The 20,499-nt window shown below is 38.1% G+C and overlaps 1 protein-coding gene across 1 annotated transcript in view; it reads right to left on the bottom strand.

The window, feature by feature from the left end:
• The window catches only part of CD109 (CD109 molecule), a 97,346-nt gene that overhangs the window by 58,294 nt on the left and 18,553 nt on the right, over nt 1-20,499 (bottom strand). The window contains exons 8-17 of the mRNA XM_081330414.1: nt 19,099-19,192; nt 18,036-18,159; nt 17,338-17,447; nt 14,636-14,860; nt 13,479-13,580; nt 13,319-13,381; nt 10,878-11,054; nt 3,736-3,888; nt 2,829-2,903; nt 2,144-2,198 (exon numbers count right to left, since the gene is read on the bottom strand). Coding sequence (XP_081186540.1) covers nt 2,144-2,198; nt 2,829-2,903; nt 3,736-3,888; nt 10,878-11,054; nt 13,319-13,381; nt 13,479-13,580; nt 14,636-14,860; nt 17,338-17,447; nt 18,036-18,159; nt 19,099-19,192 — 1,178 coding nt within the window. The remainder of the gene's footprint in view (nt 1-2,143; nt 2,199-2,828; nt 2,904-3,735; nt 3,889-10,877; nt 11,055-13,318; nt 13,382-13,478; nt 13,581-14,635; nt 14,861-17,337; nt 17,448-18,035; nt 18,160-19,098; nt 19,193-20,499) is intronic.

Here is a 20,499-nt window from a genome sequence, read left to right as displayed (position 1 = left end):
TTATGCGGCACTCAGGATTTGACCCGCCAAACTGCCGACCTTCTGATCTACAAGCTCAGTGTCCTAACCCACTGAGCCACCGTGTCCCTTCATAACCAGGATAAGAACCAATAAATAGCTAAATGAAAAGCTATTTGACCAATCAACTGAAAGCTGAGATTAAAAGAAATGTTTGTCTTGTCTGCCTGTCTATCTGCCTAATTAAGATAGACTTATCTATCTACAGCATCTGGAAAAGATGTGTATTTTGCTGTGTGATTCACAGTTCAACATCAAGAAAAATGGGACTGACATTAATCTTTTCCCTGGAAAAATCTACTGTACAAAATCTTACTTTCTGAAACTTGCACCCAAGCTGAGAGTCTCTCATATTTTTAATAACTTTGGTCAACTTTGTTTAATCACATAACAAGGCCAAAGTCTCCATTCTTAAAAGGGCCTGTGCTGGTGATGACCTATAAAGCCCTAAATGGCTTGGGTCCGGGATATTTGAGGGAACACCTGCTGCCGGCATCAAGCTCCCTTCATCCTGTGCGCTCCCACAGGGAGGGCCTTCTCAGGGTGCCGCCGGCAAAAGATTGCCAGCGGGTAACACCTAGGGGGAGGGCCTTCTCTGTGGGTGTGCCTACCCTTTGGAACCAGCTGCCCGTAGAGCTCAGGACTGCCCCTGACCTTCGTTCATTCTGCCAGGACCTGAAGACCTTGCTCTTTCAGCTTTTCGGCCAGGACTGAGAATTTTAATTGTAATTTTATTTTAATTGGGTTTTAATTGGAGTTTAACAGGGGTTTTATTTTATTCAAGGACTAAATGTAATTATTTTAATTGTTCTTAACTTTTGTAATTTGTATTGTTATTTTAAATACCTTGTGAACCGCCCTGAGTCCTACAGGAGAAGGGCGGTATATAAGTCCAATAAACATAAACATAAACATTGTAGAATACCTGATTGTTGTTGTTGTTTTTCAAAATTTGCCATCTCATATATTTTGGAAAGTGCTATCTCATCTTCCTCCTAGCCCAAACATTGCCTGATTCTTTTCTATATGTTTTTACCTTTAAAAATCTTTAAAAAAACATTTGCTCCAAATGAAGACATTTGAACCAATGAACTGACCCACTTATCCCGCTAAGATTTGCTCTGGAGGGCAACAGCAAATAAGAAGCAGCAAACACTGAGAGAGGGCAGACCGTTATAAGAAGACCAGAAGAGTGAAGAAATTCAGAGATGGGGGAGCACTCTGAGGAGACCTGAAATCACACTAAGATCAGATTTGCAGAGACCAGAAGTTTTTTTTCTGCAGTGGGCTGAACGAAGATCTTAAGGAAATAATAGAGGAAAACCTTGAGTAATATGACTGCACAATTATTTCTGTAAGGAAGCAAAGCTGCTTTAGAAGAAACCTGCATGAATCCAATATTCATGGGGTTTGTATACCTAGAAAAAGGGAAAGGTTAGAAAAAAATGGTTGCAGACCTTAATCTGTTAAAAGAAACCTCCACTGATGGTTACAAAGCACAAAGGATTTGCACAGTAGATAAGCAATCCATTGTACTCTTTCTTTTCCCCTCTTTCAACATAATATGTAAATAAGAATAATTGCATTTAATCTAACTTTCTGACTATATTTTCTCTTTATTAGAATTGTTTTATCCCACCTTTATTACTTTATAAGTAACTGAAAGTGGGAAACATACAGAATAGTCCTTCCTCCTCCTATTTTCCCCACAACAACAGCCCTGTGAGGTGGGTTGGGCTGAGAGTGTGTGACTAGCCCAAATTCATCCAGCTGGCTTTCATGTCTAAGGCAGAACTAGAACTTGAGATTTCTAGTCTGGTGCTTTAATCACTAGATCAAATTGGCTTAACCACTACACCAAACCTTATTTTGAATAAAGTTACCCTTAACTGAATATTCAATCTGTCTTTGATTCTGTCATCTTCACTACTATATGGACTAAAGAGTAAATGGTATTTAAAAAGATAAATTTTGGTTTCCTTTTCTATAGAAAGAGAATGATAAGAGTAATTAAACAGGAAGGGCGTTTATTCTGAGGCAGATAAAGAAGAAGTGCAGGTCTGAAAGGCAGATATGTATCTACCCAAGAAATGATGGATTCATTTCTTGATTTGTCTTTACTTACCATCTTTATAGTCCCCTGAAAGGTCGGCATCAGTCAATATCCAGAGATTGTTTTTCTGAATGCAGTACATAAACAATTTTTCAGTTTAATTACATGCAACATATCAGTATATGCTGCCAAGAGTCGCCTCAGACATGAGATGGGCAACATATAAATTTAATAAATAAATAAATGTTATTTTTTAAAATGTATTTTAGAGCACACATAGAAAAAAAAACTGTACACATATACACAGAATTAGAGGTGACATGATAGCTGTCTTCCAGTACTTGAGGGGCAATCACAGAAAGGAAGGGGTCAACTTATTCTCAAAAGCACCTGAGGGGAGGACAAGAACCAACGGGTCATTAAAGAGAGATCCTACCTGGATTGAAGGAGAAACTTCCTGACAGTGAAAGTAATTAATGAAATAGCTTGCCTCCTAAAGTGATGGGTGCTTCATCACTGCAGGTTTTCAAAAAACAGATTGAACAGCCATTTGTCTGGGATAGAATAAGATCTCCTGGCTTGGGGGGCGGGGTTGGACTAGAAGAACTCCAAGGTCTCTTTTCTATGTTTCTATAATACTAGGCCTCTTTATGTGTGCATGTGTGTACATGTGAAACAGAGAAAGATACATTCATATTGCTTCAGGAACCAACTGCATCGAGAACATGAAAATTAGCACCTACATATACAACTGTACCTGAAAGACGCCGAAAGCACTTCCAGCTTCCTCATAATGTGGTTTTGTATCATATAAATTTAGCTCGTGTTCTATCTGTTTTTAAAAAAGTAGAAACAAATCAAAGATAAAATAGTTAACCAACTTTTTTAAAAAAAATTATATATTTCAAAGAAAATTTAACCAGTGATAACAAAAATGTATTAGTATCTTTGTTAATGGGCCACACACATTTTTCAATCCCAGGAACAACTGGATGAAATAAAATAGGACATGGTGAATAATTATTGTATGATATTTTAATATGCCAAACCGGAAGGCATATGAAAAAAATCTTCAGAACAAAATTAATTCATTATGACCTTTCTCTGAAGAGAGTTATTTGATGGAAGCCTGTAATTGAGCTGCTGTACAAGGAAGTAATTTACTAATTAAAATTTTGAACCAGGGCAGTGAAGAATGCCACCAAAGACTGAGCTATAATTGGCCATCAGTTTTATCATCAGCATACCTCTTGGAAATGTCTACACATTTTATTCCTTTTTCATCATTCATTAAGAGCTAGCTAGCGATTTGTAAATGCATATGAATCCAATACATTCATTTTTAGTTTCCATTATTTCTTTTGTTATGAATATTCTACTTTAACAAAAATGAGAATTAGGTATCCTTATATATTCCTTCTTAACTGTGCGTGCTTACCAGAAAATGAAGTAAACAAATGCAAATATGTTTGATATGAAATATAAAGTTACTCATATTATCAGAAAACAGATTTTATTGCAAATAAGATGAAAGATTTACATTAATACATAATATTAACTGTTTTATGGTTTCAATTTGTTTCAACATTTTAAGGAAACCAGTCACAATAAAACATAGTGTTCTAAACCAATGCACTCTTCCAAAAGAAAAAAGAAAAACTTACGGCATCCTCTGTGATATCACTGCTTTCTCCCAACAAATTTATACTTTTGTCAATAACTAAAAGTCCAACTGAGGTTTGGGGTTCTGTCACTTTGATTTTGAGGGTGATATCCTCAGCAGGCGCAGCTTTAGTTTTACTCCAATGCATATTAATCTGGGGAAAGATCAAATATTATACATTTGAAGTAGGTTTACCTATGATGTAACTGAACAGGTCCCCAAATTGTGAAACTGTCTGTCAGGACCCACCCCAATCCACATAAGGACTCTTGGAGCCGAGTTGTCCAAAAGGAAAAAGTTTACTAGGATAAGATTGGTTGTGGAGATATGAGACAGGATCTGGTCTTGAGTCACATTTCAAATCTATATAAGCATTCCCGGTTCAACCCCCTCCCCCAAACTCCATTTGGTTAGGATCCCATCAATTACTAGTTGTCAGGTCCTTCCGTGGGAAGAAGGGAACTGCATGCATTCCTTTGTTGATTGCCTTCTTCCTAGAGCCCCAAACAGACAGATCACTTTCCCTCCTTAGTTCCCTCAGATAAAAGGTTCTTTGAAAGCAGCTACAGATAGACTGAATAAACAATCCCCCCTCCTTCTACTAGTATGGCAGAATCCCGGTAGGCACAATATTTTCACCGTACATTTATGAATGTGATATCAATGGATTCTAACAGTGTCAAACCAAATGCAGAAATTGGACAATAATACTATACATACTTTCTGAGAAAAATTTCTGGAATTCAATGGGTCTACTTCTGAGTGGAAGATCATACATTTTTTCTGATAAATAGAACTACAAATTAAGAAAAAGATTTGAAGCCTGTGTGTTAGAGAAAGTATTATATTATTTTTGCGTCTACTATTCTCCCTAAAACCCTTTAATACACACACAGACACACACACACACACACACAGAGAGAGAGAGAGAGAGAGAGAGAGAGAGAGAGAGAGAGAGAGAGCGCTTCTGATATTTTCTCTTGTGTGGGGCAAACAATACGGTAGCTCAGAAAGATAATCTGTATTATGAAAGGACTGTCGAGGAATAGGGAGGGTTTAAAAATCTGACTATTTTGAACATAAGGTGAGACACCTGAAAAAAGAAAACAAGTAATGAGAGAGCAGACAAGGAAAGTAAGGGACTGGAAGCCACATGTTGAAACTAGGAAAAGAAAAAGGGAAGAACAGATGGAGAACAAAACAAAGAAATTTGTTCCAGCAGTTAACTGGCCACTTGGTACTTTATGGCAACAAGCATCTTGCGCTTCACTTTGGTTGCACTGAATGTAATTTTAAACGACAGCTTAGCATTTTAAGAATAAGCTCAAAGTAGCCTCAGGCTCTTGTGTATTTCTTTTTCTCTCCTGATAGAACTAGTTCAGAATTCCCCATTTCTGTTTTAATTTATAGCAAGTAAAAATAAGTCACTTTCTTTAAATATAGATTCAGGTTGGTTTGTTAATTACCTGTATTTAAGATTAATTGCACTTTGTTTTGTTTCACAAAGCAGAGCAAGCACTGTAATTAATCAACAGTGGGTTCTTGGTTGTTGTTTTTTTACAATACTCTGTATGAAAGTTTTTTTGGGCAGACTGAAATGTTACATCACTTGGGGGTTTTTCCCCCTTGTCCATTATTATACTGTACCATAAACAGATGTTGACGGCCCAGAAACACAGTAACAATTTCAAGAGCAATATTAAAAATGCAAAGTAACTTACTAATGAAGGAATTATTTTTGAGGTAATTTTAAACATCCAAAGGAAAAAGAATAATTAATAAAAAGTAATAACAAATCACCTCCCATCCAATGGACAGGGGAGCTGATCAGAAAGCCTCCAATAGATTGAAAGGAATTAAAAATAAAGATGATTACATGAATTAAAACAAAACTGGAGTGAATGGTTTGTGTGTGTGTGTGTGTGTGTGTGTGTGTGTGTTCGTAGATTTTCACAGGTACAGGTATGTAGGTCTTGGTATATTCGGGTCTTTTCCCATGTAAGATTGAGAGTGTCTTGGCAACGTTTCGGCAAGGTCCCACTCGTCATCATCAGGCTGGTGTCTTCGGCTTCGTGCTTATGCAAGCAAAGTGTGATCGGAGCTGCCGTCTCTCTATAAATATTGGTGGGGGTGCTGGCTTTGTTGCTGTAAGCGGGTTGGTTGGCTGTGTTGTTACATCTTGACTGGTTGATGGGGTTATTTTTTGTGGATTAGTCGGCTGTTTTGTAACATCCTGTGTGGCTGAGGTGTTGGCTGTGTGCCCATTAGTCTTTTGTGTTGTAACGACTTGGATAATGGGCTGTGTGATGACATCCTGAGCTCTAGTGTAGTGATATCCTGAGATATCCAGAGAGAAATCATCCAGATGCCCCAAGCTCTATGGTCTCCCCAAGATACACAAACCTGAACATGATGAGTGGGACCTTGTCGAAACGTCGCCAAGACATTCTCAATCTTACACGGGAAAAGACCCGAGTAAGCCAAGACCTTCGTAGATTTTAACGGGTATAGGTATGTAGGTCTTGGCGTATTTGGGTCTTTTCCCGTGTAGGAGAGTGTGTATTTATTTAGTTGCATTTGTATACCGCCCTTTCCCTGAGGACTCAGGGCGGTTAAATGTATATGTATACATATACATATATGTATGTATGTATGTATGTATGTATGTGTATATGTATATGTATATGTATATGTATATGTATATGTATATGTATATGTATATGTATATGTATATGAATAAATAATAGTGGAACATCTATGTGTAGAATTGAAACAAATGCAGTAAAAGTTGATGCCCTAGAAAAGGGAAATCACAAATCCTTTGAGAATGTTGAAAAATGGAAAGCTTGCAAAAATAGTGCAATGGAAGAAATGTTAAAATATGTGTGTGGCTTGTTCACTGAATGATTGTGTAAATGTGCCCGATGCCTGGAAGAATAGTATGTAAAAGACAGCAACAGTGAATAAAAAAACTTCAGGGAGATCGATTTATGAAATGTGCTTAGATTGGCAGAATCCTGACTGAAAAGCAATAAAAGGTGAGAGTAAGCAACATTTGAGAAATGCCTTATGGTTTTACGCCGGGCAAGAGATATACAGTCAAAATTTTTAATTTCCTGCTCTTTATGCAAAAATATACAAGGAATGCTTGTGGCAACACTGATAGTGCATTGATTGATGTTGTAAATATCCAGGTATTTTTGGATGCTATGCTGCTGGCTGAGGAGCTGTATGAATTGCTGCAAATGTTAATTAGACTGTATCACACCATAAAGAGAACCTATCTACAAATTAATGTTTCAAAGACTAGTAAGTCACTTTTTTCAATACCATTGTAACTTTGAATGGTTGTAAGTCAAAGACTACCTGCATGTAGTTATAAAACCTGTTCTAACTAAAGAGAAGTAAAAATATTTCTCTCAAACTAAAAAACATTTCTCTTCACTGAGAGGCTTTTCTTTAAACTCATACAAAATGGACGTTTAATGAGGCAAAAAAAAGCTACTTGCATAATAATGTAAACTGTGGTTGAAGCCATTAAGTGCACCTCCATAAGCTTTGCTGCATAGGGGGAAACTGAATCTGGTAAATCAGTTCTTATGAAGCTGGAACAAAGATCACTGTATAATGCACAGATTAGCAATAGGTAAAGCAATTATAGTGTAGCTTTCAATCATTTTCTTCAGTAAGTAAATAAACAAGTACTGTATAATGCTTTTGCTTAATTGAGTTCTCTTTATCTAGTTTTAGGAATTAAACAGAGAACAGATTAGGTTTAAGGCCATATTTATTCAGAAATATTGGAAATACAAACAGATTCACGAACTTTTAAGCACTACTGTATGGTTTACCAGTTCTGGGCTACAAAAAGTTGGACAAATCTTGAACAGCTACAAAAATACAGGAAATGCCATGTGTTTGCTGCCATCTAGTGGCTGTCTGGATATCATGGTCTTAATTGAATGGGGCAGATCTCAGTCCATTCAAACTACCAGTTTTAGAAAGGTTTTCATGGTTTGATAGAGCAGTACCTGAAGAACTGAATTTTATCATCTGTCCTTATCAATGTTTTAAGTTCACTGGTTAAAGTACTTTTTGAAGTTGCTGTCACTTTCAAGCTTTTTCAGTCCCGGCATATGCCTCTCTCATGTGCCAATCTTCATATACTTTTCATGACTATCAGAGATGTTTCTATTGCCTTAGATATTTTGGGCCATATTATTTGGTGGTTCCGCATTAATTTTTTAACTTTTTCTCCCTGGTGGCTGTAATTATTGTTTTTGTAGTAATTCTATAGCTCAATATTGGCATTGAAATTGCAGTAATAGTACTAAAAAGGTGATAATAATGCTACCGTGTTTCCCCGAAAGTAAGACCCGGTCTTACTTTCTTTTGGGCTCTGAAGCACTAGGAGTTACTTTTGGAGAGGGCTTACTTTTTGCCAGTACCGGTAGGCCAGGAGCCGCGGGGGTGGGGCAGAGCCTGTGCATGAAGTGGAGAAGCAACGCAGTGGCAAGAGTGTGGTGGCGGACCAGGTATGGTACCAAGGCAGGTGGGCGGGGCATGTGCCCTTCCCGTGCCAGGCCAGCCCCTGCTGCCCTGGGGTGGCCGTGCTGGGTGGTGGCAGGAAGGGTGCCAAGGTAGGGATGGCCAGGCCGAACAAAGCAGCAGGTGGAGGCCAGAGGCTGGGGGAGGGAGGGTGGTGAAGCAGGCGGGCGTCCTGCCATCAGCACCCATCTCTTTCCTTACCTGACTCCCAGCCTCGTGCTGTTTCTCCTTCATGATCTGCCGCCGCCGCATGCAGGGAAACAAAAGAAGTTTTGGGGGGGAGTCAATCAATCAATTCCAACTTCTCACAAAAAAAAGATCTCGTGAAGTTGGAATTGATTGACCTTCCCCCCCCCGCCACAAATTTCTTTTGTATCCCTGCAAGCGGTGGCAGCAGATCATGAAGGAGAAACGGCACGGGGCTGGGAGTCAGGTAAGGAAAGGGATGGGTGCTGATGGCAGGACACCCACCTGCTTTACCACCCTCTCTCCCCAGGCTGCCCCAAGCCATCGTGGCACCCTTCCCACCGCCACCCAGCACAGCCACCCTGGGGCTACGGTCGAAGCCTCCAGGAGCTGCAGGGATCCACGTGTGCCCTTTTCGCACTGTGTCTGTATGCACATTTGACTCACTGTTTTCGGTGGTGCTTTGGGGGGGATGGTCTATCCCCATTCGCAGCGCGGATGCCATCCAATCACCGCGCTGCCTCTCAGCGGTGGGGAAGATGGAAGGCAATCCCGCCCATCAGATCAGCCTGGCGTGCTTGGGGTGGGAAACCGGGCGGTGTGAAAAGCAACGCTGGAGCCTCCAGGAGCTGCAGGGATCCAGGCACGCCCTTTGCAGTCGTCCCCCTGCAATGCACAGCCTATCCCTGTAAGCAATCTGGCTCACCGAGGGTCAGGTTGGCCATTGTGGGAGGCTCATCCCGCATGTGCGGCAGAGCTGGAGGACAAGGATGGGTCAGGTCTCCTGCCATGGCCAACCTGACCCCTTCAGCTGTGAGGAGCCTGGCCTGACATTTCCTGAAGCTGATGGGAACTCTGACCCGCCGCAGCTGAACAATTTAGCTGAGCCACAAAACTGAACTCGCCGTGGCGGCACTGGCAGCAGGTAAGGCGGGGATAGGCATGAGATCCGGCCTGCCAAAAAAACTATGTTGGGACAGAGTGGGCAGGGTTAAGTAGGGCTTACTTTTTGGTGTAGGGCTTATATTAGCCTGAACCCCCCAAAAATAAGCTAGGTCTTATTTTATAGCTAGGTCGTATTTTCGGGAAAACACGGTATTACCTTCATTTTAATAAAATGTAATTTTAATACTGTATGAATTATTTCACTTTCTTAGAAAGCATTGAATATAGTAAGACGCAGTTATGAACTGCAGCATGCACAATTTATAACGCCTCCCTTTTCTTTCCTTTTTTTTCCTTTTGTGTTTCAAAATAAACACGTAGGCTACAATTCCCAAAGGAAACGTAACTCTACTAATGGAAAACACTGGCAAGGAGAATACATCTATTTGTTCAGGCACTTATTTAATTATCTATTATGTCAGGATGCTTGGTTTAAAGGTTTATGCCTGCTTTTCATAATGGATTCCTCTTTAGAAAAAAAATCTTTTTTTTTAACAAGAGAAATAGCTTTCAGTATTGGCTCAGTGGGTAAGGACGCTGAGCTTGTTGATCAGAAGGTCGGCAGTTTGGCAGGTCGAATCCCGAGTGCCGCGTAACAGAGTGAGCGCCTGTTACTCGTCCCAGCTTCTGCCAACCTAGCAGTTCGAAAGCACGTAAAAATGCAAGTAGAAAAATAGGGACCACTACGGTGGGAAGGGAACAGCGTTCCGTGCGCCTTTGGCGTCTAGTCATGCCGGCCACATGACCACGGAGACATCCTCGGACAAGCGCTGGCTCTTCGGCTTTGAAACGGAGATGAGCACCGGCCCCTAGAGTCGGAAACGACTAGCACACATGTGCGGGGGAACCTTTACCTTTACCTTTTTAACAACCCCGTTGTACCCGGAATTAGGGGACAGTATAGGAAACATCAATTGTGAATGTGCAGATGGCCCTACTGTCTTTGGGCACTTGCAAAGTCCTGGATGCAGGGTCATAAAAGGCCAGCAAGGAAAACACCCAATGTCCTAGCCCACCCGAGAACATACGATATCTTTAGGGAAACACCTAAAAGGGAACATGTTTAGCTACTTCTGCTCTCTTATCTACAGTATGCCGGACTTACTGGGTGAAGTCTTTATCGTATGTGTGTCAGCTTTGCTGGATGGCTTGGTTGTGTAACCAGAAAGAATAAACACAAGGATTTCTTGTCATTCAGTGCTGTTCTCTTTAGAGGAGCCCATCTTTGTTCAGCTGAATAAAAGCGTAAAGCTTAAAGGCAACTTCTGGTTTCCTGTATTTTTTATTAAGCAAAACCTCAGAACCTGCACATCACCCCTCCTTTTATGCTTTTCTATGCATCCTTGTAAAATACCAAAGTCCATCTCTGCAGCACTGATATAACCCTATTATAGTCTATGAACCCAGGTGGTTTGTAAAATTCCACCTCTCTGTTTATTATGAAAGGAAGACTGGTATATTTACCTGATTTTTTAAAGTCGGTTGAACAGGAATACGTAGAAAATCATTTATTATTTCCCCGTTGTCATGCACATAGAAGACAATTATGGAAGCCATAGGACACCAAGAATTTTCTGGGGTGAAACTTAATGTTGTGGCCTTCTTTTTCCCTGCATCCACAATCTGATCTCTGGATATCACCTATGAATAAAAAAATGATCACACCTAAGACATATGAAGCCCTTATAGAAATAATATGAATAGGCATTTAATGGTTTCTGATCTAAACATCACTTTTTAAAAAGAAAAATATACAAGGTTATTCTGTCTGGTAAAGGACAGGATGAGAAATAATAACACTGAATTTGAAACTAAAGCTTTCATCAGTTGATCATATCAACTTGGGGACAAACTAAAAACTTTTGTCTTATGAAACTTACAAAACTTTTTCTCAGACCTTACAAAATTATAGTCTAAAAATGTAGTTGAAGTGGCTGTCTTTTTAGTGATACATGTTTAATTTAAGTAAGTGTCAGAGATACAAGGGAGTATGAAATATTTTTCTAAAAATTTTGTTTTAATGCATACTTTTTATATATTAGAATTATATTTTCCATCTAATCATGTCAACTTCTGATTGTAAAGAATTTTATGTTCAATAGTGGATTCTATTCCTAGCTATAAGTACTTCATTAACACTAGATTGATGTTCCTGTGCTAGAAATATAATGCTCACTGAATCTATTTAAAAATTCTTTAAATATACTAAAAGGTTGTAAAATGTATCAACTGGTGGATGACTTTCAGATAGTAAAAAAGCAAGCTTAAGCAGAATTGTTGAGAATTCAGACGCATAAACGTGCAATCTAAGTTTCAGGATTCGAAACTGATTTGAAACAATAACATTTTTTTTCCAAAAAAACCCAACCCCTATATTTTCTCAATACATATGTATTTGGTAACTGGGGCTAATGAATTAATCTAGAAAGTCTTTAACTGTAGCATAAGTATTTTTATTTAGCTACAATGTGGTAAGATGTGAGGGGGGGCAATACATTTTATAAATAAATAAAATAAATAATCAGTAGAAATCCTTCCTAGTTGAATGATGATATATATAATTGGTCAATCAATCAATATTTTAATTTTTTTAAGTTCATTATTTTAACATCGGTTACAAAAATTCTTCATTTTTAATTCTTTATTTAATTACTGCTATTTTCTGCATTTTGGGACAGATAGACAGGTTGGATTTTGAGAGATAATCCATTTTAGTAAAAATTTTAAACACCCTTATTCTTCCAAACAAATCCTGCACATGCAAATTTCTCAACTCCCAATCTCTCCAAAAGTACTTGTGTAAAAAGTAAAGTGATGCTCATGATGCCAACAAGCCAAATAACAACACAGGTTGTGCAACCATAATTCTCTACATAATTTTTCCATTCTTTCAAAAGAAGCTGAGCATTCAGCTCTTCTGCTTCAGTTTTACTTTGTTGTTCCAAAGTAACTGAAGTTTTATTATTATTATTATTATTATTATTATTATTATTATTATTATTATTATTATTATTATTATTATTATTATTATTATTATTATTATTATTATTATTATTATTATTATTATTTAATTTTTATACCGCCCTTCTCCCGAAGGATTCAGGGCGGTGTACAGGGCAATACAATAAAATACAATATATAAAAATTAAAAGAAATATTAAATACAATAGCCCAATTAAATAGATTAATACAAAATGTTAAAATACCCCTAAACCCATCAGACCAGGCCGGCTTGTTCAAATAAATATGTTTTTAGGTCACGTCGGAAGGAGCGAAGGTCGGGAGCCATCCGGAGCTCCACCGGTAAACGGTTCCAAAGGTCTGGCGCGCCCACAGAGAACGCCCTCCCCCTGGGGGCCGCCAGTCGACACTCTTTGACCGACGGCACCCTAAGGAGGCCCTCTCTGTGGGAGCGCACTGGACGAAGGGAAGTTGATGCCGGCAGCAGATGCTCCCGTAAGTAACTTCATATCATATACTTGATATGAAGGCAAGTATACGTGTCCCAGGATAATGTTGCAAGGTCAAATCTGAGTTGGTCACCGGAACCAGAGGTTTAACTCTTCCAAGCTTTTGGACTCATGTAAGAGTCCATGATGGGCTCCAGTAAGAGTACAAAAGCTTGGAAAAGTAAACCTCTAGTCCCTGTGACCGACCCAGATACGATCTAATGCTGTGCTTCAATTACTAGGGGCACAAGTGCAGCTGAAAGTCAGTCCCATTAAGAAACAGCTAATCATTTTTTTGCCTTTCTTTACTAATTTCATCCTTTGCCCCGTTTTTCTCCTTGAATATACCCCATCTACACACCAAGCAAAACAGAACAAGGTCCTCAGCTCAGGAAGGTTTAGTAACATTCAGCTCTGATTTTTTTAAAAAAATAAAATAAAATTATTAAGATTTACCATATAATTGATCTCATTCAACGGCATGTTGCTTTGAACACTGAGTTCCAAAGGTGTCCCAACCTAGGAAAAATAAGAAGTCTCAATTGAACACACCAATCATGATGTAATACAGTTGTTTACTTTAGAAACTTGTTCAATTACTGATAGAAGCAATTACCTTAAAATCCTTGCTTGTTTTTCTAATCTGGAGATAAGTCAAACTGGGTGAGTAGAACACATCGTTTATCATTATGGAAGATTGACTTTTCAGAAATTCAGCCTGTTAAAAAGAAAATAGAAAGGCAAAAAAAGCACATAAGACAGTAATTAAAAGTATATCTTCCTTAAAAATGTAATAATACAGGTGGAAGACTCAACACTTAGCATAGTTCGTCAACTACAACCCTATCCCTTTTCTTTGATATTCATTTGAAGAAACTAAGGATGAATATTGCTAACAGCATACCTATAAGCATTTGCCCTGTTCATACAGGTACAATTGAGCTCAAAATTTCTGTTGTTAAGTGAAACATTTATTAAGTGAGCTTTGCCCCACTTTATGACCTTTCTTGCCACAGTTGTTAAGTGAATTACTGCAGTTGTTAAGTTAGTAACACGGCTGTTAAGTGAACCTGGCTTCCCCATTGACTTTGTTTGTCAGAAGGTCGCAAAAGGTGATTACATAACCCCGGGACATTACAACCGTCATACGTATGAGTCAGTTGCCAGGTGTCTGAATTTTGGTCATGTGACCATGAGGATGCTGCAATGGCCATGTGAAAAATTGTTATAAGTCACTTTTTTCAGTGCTGTTGTAACTTTGAACAGTGGCTAAATGAACTGTTGTAAGTCGAGGTACCCCTTAAAGCAGTTCAGATTACAAACAAGCCATAGAAAACTACGGCGCTTCCCTGCCCACATACCATACTTGCCTCATCAATTTTGGGAAAGCCCAAACCCAAACCACAGTTCTTAAGAGTTTTTAATCTAACAGGAAACTGTGGTTTAATAACAACAGCAGTATTCTATTGTGAATATTACAAAGAAATATACATATATATACATATATATACACACACACATACATATATATATAAAACAAAGCAATATGTATATATATATATATATATATATATATATATATATATATATATATATATATATATATATATATATATATATATATATATACATACATATCCGATATACATATCCAATGCCTAGTGAGATACATTTGAGGAAGAAGACAGGCATTGATCAAATTTCTATATTGAGATTATTTTCACTGGACAGTTAAAGCTTTCCTTTAGACAAAATGACAGGAAAGGAATATACCTTAATATGCAAAGTTGTTGTATTAGCTGAAACTGGAAGCTCCATCGGAATAACCCCATCTCCTGGAACAGGATAACTTAGCTTATAAACTGTGTTCTTTTTCAATGATTCATTTTCATCGTTAAATATCTGATAAGAAATATTTGACTGTGTGACCGTGATTGTAACATTATTCTTTTTTTCATCAGACGTTAGTGGATGATCATCATTTCTTCTTACTTTCAACTGAAAACAAATTAAATTTGAGAAACAAAATTCTTTAAAACAATAATAACCTTTATGTAGGGTACTTATTTGAAGTGGTAATACTATCTTTGGCAGCAGGAAACCATTGGAATATCTGGTGACTTCAATGTTGCTCTAACTCTCCACCCTGAGTTGTAGAAAACAAAGGTTAATAGATAAATCTAATAAATACCAAAAGAAAGAAATATTTATGGGCAATGTTGGATATGTGCATGTCAAATAAAAATACTAAATACTGTAGCCCACACTGTACGTATAGACTTCAGATACTGGGTATGTCTAGTTTAACAAAGAGAAGGATGAGGGGGGACATGATAGCAGTGTTCCAATATCTCAAGGGCTGCCACAAAAAAGAGGGAGTCAAGCTATTCTCCAAAGCACCTGAAAGCAGGACAAGAAGCAATGGATGGAGACTAGTCAAGGAGAGAAGCAACCTAGAACTAAGGAGAAACTTCCTGACAATTAGAACAATTAACCAGTGGAACAACCTGCCTCCAGAAGTGGTGAATGCTCCAACACTGGAAGTTTTTAAGAAGAGACTGGACAGCCATTTGCCTGAAATGGTATAGGGTTTCCTGCCTGAGCAGGGGATTGGACTAGATGACCTCCAAGATCCCTTCCAACTTACTACTACTACTACTACTACTACTACTATTATTATTATTATTATTATTATTATTATTATTATTATTATTATTATTATTATTATTAGTTCATCTTCACCTAGTGCTGACCAATTTTTGATCTTCCTTGCTCTTTTTTCTACCATTTTTGTTGTTATTACTAGTTCTTTCATTTCAACTTCCATTTTATTTGTATCCACCTCTTTTAACCAAGCCATATCCTTGTTGTGTTTCTTTGGGTTATCCATATCTGCTTCCAGAACTGCACTGTTTCTTCCTTGTCAGGTACTGACTGATTCATTGCAGTTTCTCCATTGATGGATTGGTAGAAATGTTTCTGATTGGATTGAAATTGGAGGTTCTGCCTATAATTTGCAATTCGAGCTTCGTATCTACTGATTTTCCTGGCTATAGCTGTTATTTATGTTATGTTATCCCTTGGACTGCAAGGCGATCAAACCGGTCAGTCCTAGAGGAGATCAATCCTGACTGCTCTTTAGAAGGCCAGATCCTGAAGCTAAAACTCAAATACTTTGGCCACCTAATGAGAAGGAAGGACTCACTGGAGAAGAGCCTAATGCTGGGAAAGATCGAGGGCAATAGAAGAAGGGGACGACAGAGAATGAGGTGGCTGGATGGAGTCACTGAAGCAGTAGGCGTGAGCTTAAATGGACTCCAGAAGATGGTAGAGGACAGGAAGGCCTGGAGGAATGTTGTCCATAGGGTTGCGATGGGTCGGACACGACTTCGCAGCTAACAACAACAACAACAAGCTGTTATTTATTGCTTTATTATTTCCAGTGCTTCGTTGATCTTCCTTGTTTCTAAGTGGTATTTCTTGATTAGGTATTCTTTGGTCTTCTTGTTCTTCAGCTTCTTTTCTTTCATCTGTTCTAGCTTGCTTGCATGTGATCTTAACTTGCTGATCTTATTTTCTAGTCTAACCTTCCATTTTTGTGGTGCACTGTTTGTTTGTTTTTCTTCTTTGTTGATTTTGCATCCCAGGTATTCAGTTATAACTGCAGCTGTGCTTTACATTAGTTGGTTTGTTTCTTGCAATGAATTGGTGCTTATACTTGATATTGCAGTATTTGCATCTTTTAATGCTTGTGCTAGCTGTTTCTTTGGAACAAGCTTCAATGCAGGCAGCCTTATTCTGTTGTTTTTCTGCTGTTCTAGATGCTCAGTTATTCTTTGTTTCAATTCTTTTATTTAGTTAGAGGGCTTTGTTCTTCCTGAGGAAGAGCTGCCTGATTTCCAAATGAGAACAGTTTATTTATTTTATTTATTTTAATCCCATTTATATCCCACCCTTCTCCGAAGACTCAGGGCAGCTTACAATTTAAGCACAAACCAATGTGCTTAGCAATAGCCTTCATTCTATGTATATGTCTGCTTATTAGGGCTTTTGGGGGCCCCCAAGCAGCATTATTACAAAGTCAGCTTATTGCCCCCAACAATCTGGGTCCTCATTTTACCTACCTCGGAAGGATGGAAGGCTGAGTCAACCTTGAGCCTGGTGGGATGTGAACCTGCACTAGTTGTATATCTCTGCTGGATTCCTTCACTGGGTTTGATGATGATGATGATGATGATGATGATGATGATGATGATGTACGTTTCAAATTGGAAATGAACATTTTTGGCCTCTTTTGTTTTGGTGTGGAATTGGAGATTTTGAGAAATAAAATGGCTTCCTTAATACTTGTAGCTAAATCATTTAAGTCTTCTAAACTTTTTGAGAATATAATTCCATCTTTCTGATGCACCTTTCATTCAATCCATTTCTGAAATGATACTGGAAAAAATAAACATTAAAACAACACTACTCACCATAGCAATGAAGTTCAGAGAAGGCTTCAAGAATCTTGGATACTCAAGAAAATCTAATGCATAATCATACAGCTGTGGAAATACTGTAGCACTTGCATTTTGGGAGATTCCTATTATAACAATCAGAGATTTTAAAAATGATACACCAGATTTATTTGTTCTTCACTGAAGCAAGGCAGCTCATACTTATTATTCTAAGTGACAACATTCTGTGATTAGATTCACACAACATGCTAAGACTAAAACAAATCACTTAATGTCTTAGTGTAATATGTCATCCTAAGCCTTTTGTTTTGTTGATAATTTATGTTTAGCATAGTAGTAGGTGGTATGTCCTTATCTCAGTTTCCAGAAACTTTAAAATTATGAAATTTAACTACAAATGACCAATTTTAGGTGATAGATTTTGTTAATGAGTAAAATAGGTAGAACAACCCCCTGCAAATCCCATCAAACGTCCCCCCTCCAAAAAAATAACAAAAAAGGCCCCAGCCATAGCTATAAGCGATGGTACCTAAATTAGAATCACCATTCCTCCAAATATCAATTGCTAAGAAATATGAGTGTGATTTAGTAACTGTACTCATATTGTCCATGTGGAATTCTGATTTCCAACAGTAAAAAGATACAGCAGGATTAAATATATCTTTGGTTTGATGTCTTCCAATGTTCTATAAAAGCCACATTAAACAACATACCTGTAAGAGATTCTGTAACAACAGCTATAATTTCTATGGGTTCTGGGTGCAATATATCCTCATCTCTGACAGTTATATCTTTTATCTCTGGGTTCTCCAGTGTAAAGTTCAAAGAACCATTAATCTGAGATCAGAAAAAATATATTAATCCTGTTATCTTTGAAGCAATACTAGATCAGATTTTCACACTAGCCAGAACATCTAGATCTGTTCTTCTTGACCATATATCATTGTTACATTTTATTTTTGATGCTTTTTCCATACACAAATTTATATGAACTGGGACGTATCTACACCGCAATGCATCTATCCACTATTCCTCCTTGCTAAAACTGAAGGAAATACGTGAAAAGACCCAAAGATCTATTAGCATTGTATTCCCCTCTCTTGGCTTAGCTACAGTTTTACAAGATACTTGTGGAAAGAATAGCCATGACCGCTGAAATGTCATAAAGCTGATACAAAATTAAAATTAGAGGATTGTTTTCAGATTATCTCCATATTTACTACAGACATTAGACCTTGTTTTAAGAGGGCTCAAATCTTCTAGATTTTGAACTGGTCCCCATAAACCATGGCAGTAATGGCTAGGGGCACTTGATTTAGCAAGTCAAAGCCAGAGTTACAATTTAAATCTTGTTTTTTAAAAAAATCAGATTTTACAAGGCAAATAAATATAAAATATCAAACAGATAAAGAAAAGAGAATCCTAATCCTTCACATAAGTTTTTTTCCTAAAACTCCTGCCAATAGGCTATCATACATGGTCTCCAACCAATCTTAATTCTAAAACTCTGAAATGCTACTGCATCTAGATATAGGTCAATTCTGAGACAAAAAAGCAAGAAATAGAAAAACATGCAAAAGCTTTTTAAAAATTTGTTCTAATAAGAGCTCGAAGTAGTAGCATGAAGAAGAGGAAGAAGCTATTCTGGATCAGAAAACAGCAAGGAAAATAGAAATATCATCGGAGAAATCACTAGAAAATTTTGAGTGAGGGTGGGCCATGATGCACAATTTTCCTGAAATGTAAGTATATTGTCAAGAATTGAATATGGCTCACCTCCATTATTTTAGTTATCTTTTTGTTTTGTGTTCGAAACAATGAGAAGAAATCAATAGTGACCTTTCCTTTCATTGATTTTCCATATACGTATCTGAAATGAATACCCAAAACACCACAAAAAAGGATCAGTTGGAAATTGTTTGTTTCAAAAAACAGACTGAAAGTATGTGATAACCTACCATGTACTTATTATCCTGGACAGATTAATCTGGAAACAATGGTTTCCTTTTTCCCCCTCACACCTTTATCCTTTTGAACATCTCTTCAATAGCATCCTATCAGAACTTTTTATCTCCCTCTTTTCAAACCATGCAGTCTTTGTCTATATATCTGTTTTGCAATTTGATTGTCACATTTTCCTTTCCATATGACCAAACAGCTTCACTTTTTAAGTATGCCATTCTCACAGCAATCAGCTTTTATTTTTCTCCTGTCATGCCCAATCCTCACATCTGTACAGGAGGACGTACATCTGTTTTTACTTATTTTGACAAACATTAATTCCTCCTTGCTGCAGGCATTTGAACTTAAAAGATGCACAGCTTGATATACCTGCTCTGCATTTTCACCATTGATGGTTAACTTGCAATCATTCACTCTATTTTCCTAACACACATCACACTGGGCTGGCGTATCTGAGGGACCGTCTCTGCCCAATTATATGTGCCCTTCCCATTAGGTCCAGCAAAAGATATAAGCTGCAGGTGCCATCTCCAAAAGAGATTCATCAGGAGAAACCCAGAAGATGGGCCTTTTCCGTTATGCTGTGTGGATCATTGTTCCCCTTGAGGTGAGACTGGCTCCCATCTATGACATCCTTCCAGAATTCCCTTAAAACCCAGCTCTGACAACAGACCTGGGGGTCTCAAGGAGATGGAGTTTTAATTAGATTGCTGATTATTTTTAACATAATTTTTCTCCACTGTCTTGTTAATATTGTTGATGTCTTTTAATTCTGTTGTTTTAATATTTTGATGCATAATTGTTTTTACTATAAGCCATCTAGAGTGGCTTTATTTTTTTTTACTATAAGCCAGGGGTCAGCAACCTGAAACAGTGAAAGAGCCACTTGGAACCGGTTCCCTCACAAAAGGAAAAACTGGGAGCCGCAAAAAATGTGTGCGCATGTGCGTACATATGCAGAACAGGGTTTGACTGAAGAGTGGAGCCAAGGCGAGATATGCACCTACCCTGCATATTTGAATTGATTGGTTGAACTTTTTTAGTCCCACTTTTTTTTTTTTGGACTGCACATGGCAGAGGACTGGGAGCCGCAGGAGACGGCTGAAAGAGCCGCATGCGGCTCCAGAGCCGCGGGTTGCAGACCTGTGCTATAAGCTATCTAAAAGTAAAGGTAAAGGTTTCCCCGCACATGCATGCTAGTCGTTTCCAACTCTA

Source organism: Vipera berus (assembly GCF_964194415.1).
Source record: "Vipera berus genome assembly, chromosome: 1".
Classification (NCBI taxonomy): domain Eukaryota; kingdom Metazoa; phylum Chordata; class Lepidosauria; order Squamata; family Viperidae; genus Vipera; species Vipera berus.
Note: the sequence above shows the minus strand (reverse complement) of the source record. Positions and strands in the feature narration are given on the sequence as shown.